A 5,122-nucleotide genomic window follows, 5' to 3' on the forward strand; every position below is an offset into this window, starting at 1 on the left:
CGCCTGCCTCTGCCTCCCGAGTGCTGGGATTAAAGGCGTGTGCCACCACGCCCGGCTCTTAAGTCCCAAAGTTAAGGAACAGACACTGGGTTATTTAATTTTCAAGCAGGCATGGTGTCTTTTGCGTGTGCTGAGAAACTCAGACAAGGTTACTCAGAAAATGAACGTAGATTTTGCTTTCTACTTACCTGTGGGGAGGTCTTGGCCAGAAGCAAAGCACCTCTGTCAAGGACTGAGGTGCAGCTGAGGGATAGACTGGTGCCCAGCATCCCTGATGCCTTCTGGACTGCAGCACTGGAGATCCTCAAACTGTCATGAGTCTAAAACCCCAAAACTATAAAACGGCACGTAAGCAAGTAAAGCCGGGAAGTGGGAAATGTCAGTTATGGATACTTTTTGCTGGAAGTGAAGGAACTCGGTTAGCGGTTCTGGTGGTCATGCCTTATGATGACCAGGCAATTATTTGTGAAAATGACCATTTGTTTGCGGACAGGGAGCTCACAAGATAGACATAGGCAAGAGAATGGTATAGAAGGATCCCAGGGTTTTCATGCTGTGTTGCAGTGGCATGGAAAGCCCACTAGGTGGTGCCAGGAGTTGGCTTACCAGCCACTGTGGGATGTTTGCAGCTCGTTTCCTACCACCTTGTGAGTGTGGCTCCATCGTAGTTATGTCCTTAGTTTTGGTTCCTGAGCCCTTACTGTTATTATTTATCATGTTTCAGCATCGGGCCACATGCCGTGGCAGTCGGCTCTCCCCGCAGATAGTGTCCTGCAGAGTTCTCTGCCCTCCTCTTTCCTTTGTAATGAGATTTGTAGTCCGGGCTGGCCTCGAGCTCTTAAGTGTATAGCCAAGGATGACCTAGAGCTTATGGCCCTCCTGCCTTCACCTGGATGCCAGATTCCTAGCTGCACCACCCTTTTACCGTGCTGCGGGTCAGTGCTAGGCTTACGACCCAGCATCATTAGCATCTGCTGGGGTTCTGTGACCCGAGTGTGAACACCAGCTTACCTTCTCATCCCTTTGCTTCGACGAGCTCACGTCCTCATGCACAGCTCACCCCTGGGGCCGAGATCTCGAACCTGTGAGCAGTGTGGTTTCGTAAGCCCTGCTCTGTCTGAGCCCTGACCGACCAACCACTTTCCGTATGTTCAAAGGCATTGTTGTAGATCCTGTGGCGGGGTCTTCCCTGAAGTCCTGTAGCTGGCTGTGGTAATGTGTAACAGACAGACCATGGAGTTCTGGGCTATGTGCAGTGCAGATAGGAGTTTGTAAAAATCAGGGAAAACCTCTTTTTTGGCTTGCATCTCGCCGCCTTATTTGGGCTTCTGACAGGGAATCTCATCTACAGCTAGAACTGTCTGACAGGAGAGTAACCTACTGACGGCAGCAAAGGCCTGCTCTGGGCACTCCGAGCATGTCCAGTTGGGTCTTGTCATTTTATCGGGGACCATTAAGCAAATGGACATCCCGCTTTTGTTTTTTAGACAACAGATGGAGGCTTTTAAGCATATTGGAAGGACATTTGAAGAGGCTTCTTAATCCTGTTATTTCATTAATACGGCCAACCTACAGAGCGGCTTGTTTCTCTGCCTCTGCCTTCCTCGTTGTGTGGCTACTTTTCTAAAGTGTGTGACTTGACAGCGTAATTTAGAAGGTCGATGTTTGGTAATCCAGGAGCATTTGGAACTAAGCAAAAGCAGTTGCATGGACTTAACTGTGAAAAGTGAGCGACGATCGAGGTGATCTAGAAAGTTCTGTTGCTACTGTGTCTGGCTGCGGCTTCAAGGGCTGTCTGTTGTTCCTTGGGGCGTTTGGGCTGTTTGTACTGTAAGAGCTGGGAGTGCTGAAGCCAGCAGTTCTGACTTCTGTGTTTAGAGTGTTAGGAGTTCTGATTAGCCAATGAAGAGGAAATGACAGCCCCCCTCCCTCCCTCCCACTGGAAGTTCAGTGCTTGCTTATGGCACCCCTTCGTCCTCTGTCCTGTGGACATGCTGTGACCCCTGCCCTTTGGGGTAACATTATGGTTTTTTGTCGTTATTTTGTTCTTTTTGAGACAGAGTTTCTTTGTGTAGTCCTGGCTATCCTGGACACCCTTAGACCAGGCTGGCCTTGAACTCAGAGATCCACCTGCTTTTTTTTCCTCCAGGGTCCTGGGATTAAAGCCTGGAGCCACCGCTTGCAGAGGTAACAGTATTTTAAAGACTGGTTAGAACTGGTCAGTACTCACGGGTTGTTTGAATGTCTTTCCTTTTCCTTGGCAGTTGGTTGAATGCACTGGCTACACTGAGGCCATTCACAGGCCGTTTCCTGTAAGGCATCTACAGAGGTGTGGGAGCAAAACCTGGGAAGTGTCGGCACAGCCCAGTGCACTAATCGGACTCCTCTGTTTTTAGGTGATTGGTGAGGACAACGTGGCCGTTCCCTCGCACCTTTACAAGGTGATCCTGGCTCGCAGAAGCCCGGAATCTACGGAGCCGCTGGCGCTGGGGGCCTTTGTGGTGCCAAATAAAGCCATTGGGTTCCAGTCCCAGTTATCCGAGTTCCAGGTGAGCCTCCATGACCTGGAGAAGATGTCAGGTCTGGTGTTTTTCCCCCGTCTGGATAGAAGCAGGGACATCCGGAATATTTGCTCTGTGGACACCTGCAAGCTCCTGGGTTTCCAGGAATTCACTCTGTACCTGAGCACGAGGAAGATTGACGGAGCCCGGTCTGTGGCCAGACTGGAGAAGGTTCTGGAAGCTTTGAAGAGCTCAGGGGTGGAACCTGACGGTTACTTCCTGAGTCGCTATGAGAAAAAGCTGGAGGAACTGAAGGCTAAGGAGCAAAAGGACGCCCAGCTGGAAAAGCAGTCCTAGTGTCTGTCTGGGTGTGCACTGAGCACCTGTGACCAACAGGTTTATTTTCAAGAAATGATGGAATTCTGACCAAAATCCTCCAAAGACTCGGGACTCAAAACTCAGTGTCGTTGTCCTTCGCTGGGATCCGAGGTGGCCGAGATGGTTTTAAAACTCTGCTCTCACGTGCTGCTTCCCTCATGACCCTGAAGTCCTCCCATCTGTCTGTGTTGGAGGATCCAATGACTGTTCGTCCTCTGTGCAAACCCTGCTATCCCGTCTTACCTGCGGGGAAGCTGAGGCTCAGAGAACTCTGTATCTTTACCATTGGTATTCAACAGAAGTCATCCAGGGTGCCTCAGAGTCCAGACAGAGTTAGATGGGTGTAACTCAGTCCGTACCTGGTCCCTGCATCCAGGGCTGTTTCTGGTACTACAGCCCTCCTGGTGAGAAGGGTGTATCTCTTCTCACATCATTTCTGTGGGAAGAAATGTGGGTCTTGGAAAGATTAGGTACCTTGTGGGTTTAACCAGAGACTGTGGTTCCCTCCGCGGATCACACGGTGCCAGATAAGTATGTTTCTTGCCTCACTGGCTCCTAAAGGAGCCCAAGAAAGGTGTGTGCCAAGAGTCGCCGGGTACCTCTGGTCCTGCTGTCTGCTGGACCAGCACACCACAGGTAGGTATAGCCTGGGCCCAAGGTCCAAACCAGCTCATTGCCTGGGGAAAGAACAGCTGCTTTCTGTGCCGACCTCCAGACTGGTTTATTCAGATCTTGAGCTGTCCTGAGTACATGCGCATAGCCCAGTAGCTTCTGGGCAAAAGGACTTGTCTGAATCTGCCACTCTGCCACTGTCCTCCAAGCAGTACGAGAGTGATCTTTGTGGCATTGTGTTTGCCTCTGATAGAAATGCACGACTTTACAATAAAGACAAGAAGGCTCTGGCTGAGCCGGGCAGTGGTGGTGCACGCCTTTAGTCCCAGCCCTTGGAAGGCAGAGGCAGGCGGATTTCTGAGTTCGAGGACAGCCTGGTCTACAAAGTGAGTTCCAGGACAGCCAGGGCTACACAGAGAAACCCTGTCTCGAAAAACCAAAAAAAAAAAAAAAGAGAAAGAAGGCTCTGGCTGACCCTCTACTGCTCCTTCATTTGGATAAAAAGAAACCATCAGGTGTAGGACACAGTGACGGATTAACTCCGTTCTGCGGTACCTTCCTCTTCCCCATTAACTTGTGCCAGTCCTTCTGAGGATAGAAAGCCAAAATGTCACCATGACCGAAAAAAATCTGTTACTTTCTCTCCTCAGAAAAGAGGTGATGGCGGGGCCTGGGAAGGAGGCTGGGGCTCCTCCTGCCTGTGCCCCAGCTTCCCACCATGTGTTTATGCAGCCGAGCTCCTCCTCCTATGGCCCTGCTCTCCTCTGCTGGCCTGGCTTGCTGCTAGCTTTGGAGTTGCTTCCCACACTTTCCCTACTCTCCCTACTCAGGAAGAATCTTGTCTGTATCAGAAAGTTTCTGTAGCTTGGGATTTTATTTCTTATGAAAGATGCTACCTGGCCATTGTAAGACAGAAATAAGAGCAAACCAAAAAGACAGCACGCCTGACTGCGTATTATTTATTTATTTATTGAATCTGTATTTTTTATGAGTGTTTTGCCTGCTTGCATCTGTGCATACCACCCAAGTGCCTGCTGCCCACAGAGGTTAGAAGAGCTCATTGGATACCCTGGAAGTGGAATCACAGATGGTGATTCACATACTGTGTGAATGCTGGATTCTCTGCAGTTGAATCGGGGTTCTCTGCAAGAGCAGCCAGTGCTCTTGAACCCCGATCTCAGATTTTATGTGAGAAATGTCTATTGGTATACAACACTGATCCTTGAATTGTTCTTGTGAACATTTCATTAAGAGGACCCAAAACAAACACTTAAAATGGCTCCTCAGTGTCGCTGTCTGTTTTCCTGGATTGCAGTGCAGCAGATTCCTGGGCCATACTTGAGTATCAAATGTGTCAGAGATAGACATAACCAGTCAAACCTGAGTGGGATCACTGTCCGTTCGTTACCTCAGTGGGCTCCCTCAGGTTCTTGGGCTGAGCCTTCTGGGCCATTCACCCTTCCAGTTCCTGGTCTGAAGAAATGACCAGGCTGAGTTGGCGCTGCTGTGGGAAGTCCCTGTCTCTGGGTAGGAGATTTAATTCTTAATCTTTCTTAATTTCTAGTGATATCTTCAAGTTCTTTGGTCTCTGGACTAAGGCTGTTGGCCAAAGCTGAATACAGCAAAAGCCT

At 49.7% G+C, this 5,122-nt stretch overlaps 1 protein-coding gene across 1 annotated transcript in view; it reads left to right on the top strand.

The window, feature by feature from the left end:
* Positions 1 to 3,853, top strand: part of Exog (exo/endonuclease G) — a 19,840-nt gene extending 15,987 nt beyond the window's left edge. The window contains exon 6 of the mRNA XM_021172547.2: positions 2,397 to 3,853. Coding sequence (XP_021028206.1) covers positions 2,397 to 2,858 — 462 coding nt within the window. The 3' untranslated portion in view covers positions 2,859 to 3,853. The remainder of the gene's footprint in view (positions 1 to 2,396) is intronic.
* The last annotated feature ends 1,269 nt before the right edge of the window (positions 3,854 to 5,122 follow it).

Source organism: Mus caroli, chromosome 9 (genome assembly GCF_900094665.2).
Source record: "Mus caroli chromosome 9, CAROLI_EIJ_v1.1, whole genome shotgun sequence".
Lineage (NCBI taxonomy): Eukaryota > Metazoa > Chordata > Mammalia > Rodentia > Muridae > Mus > Mus caroli.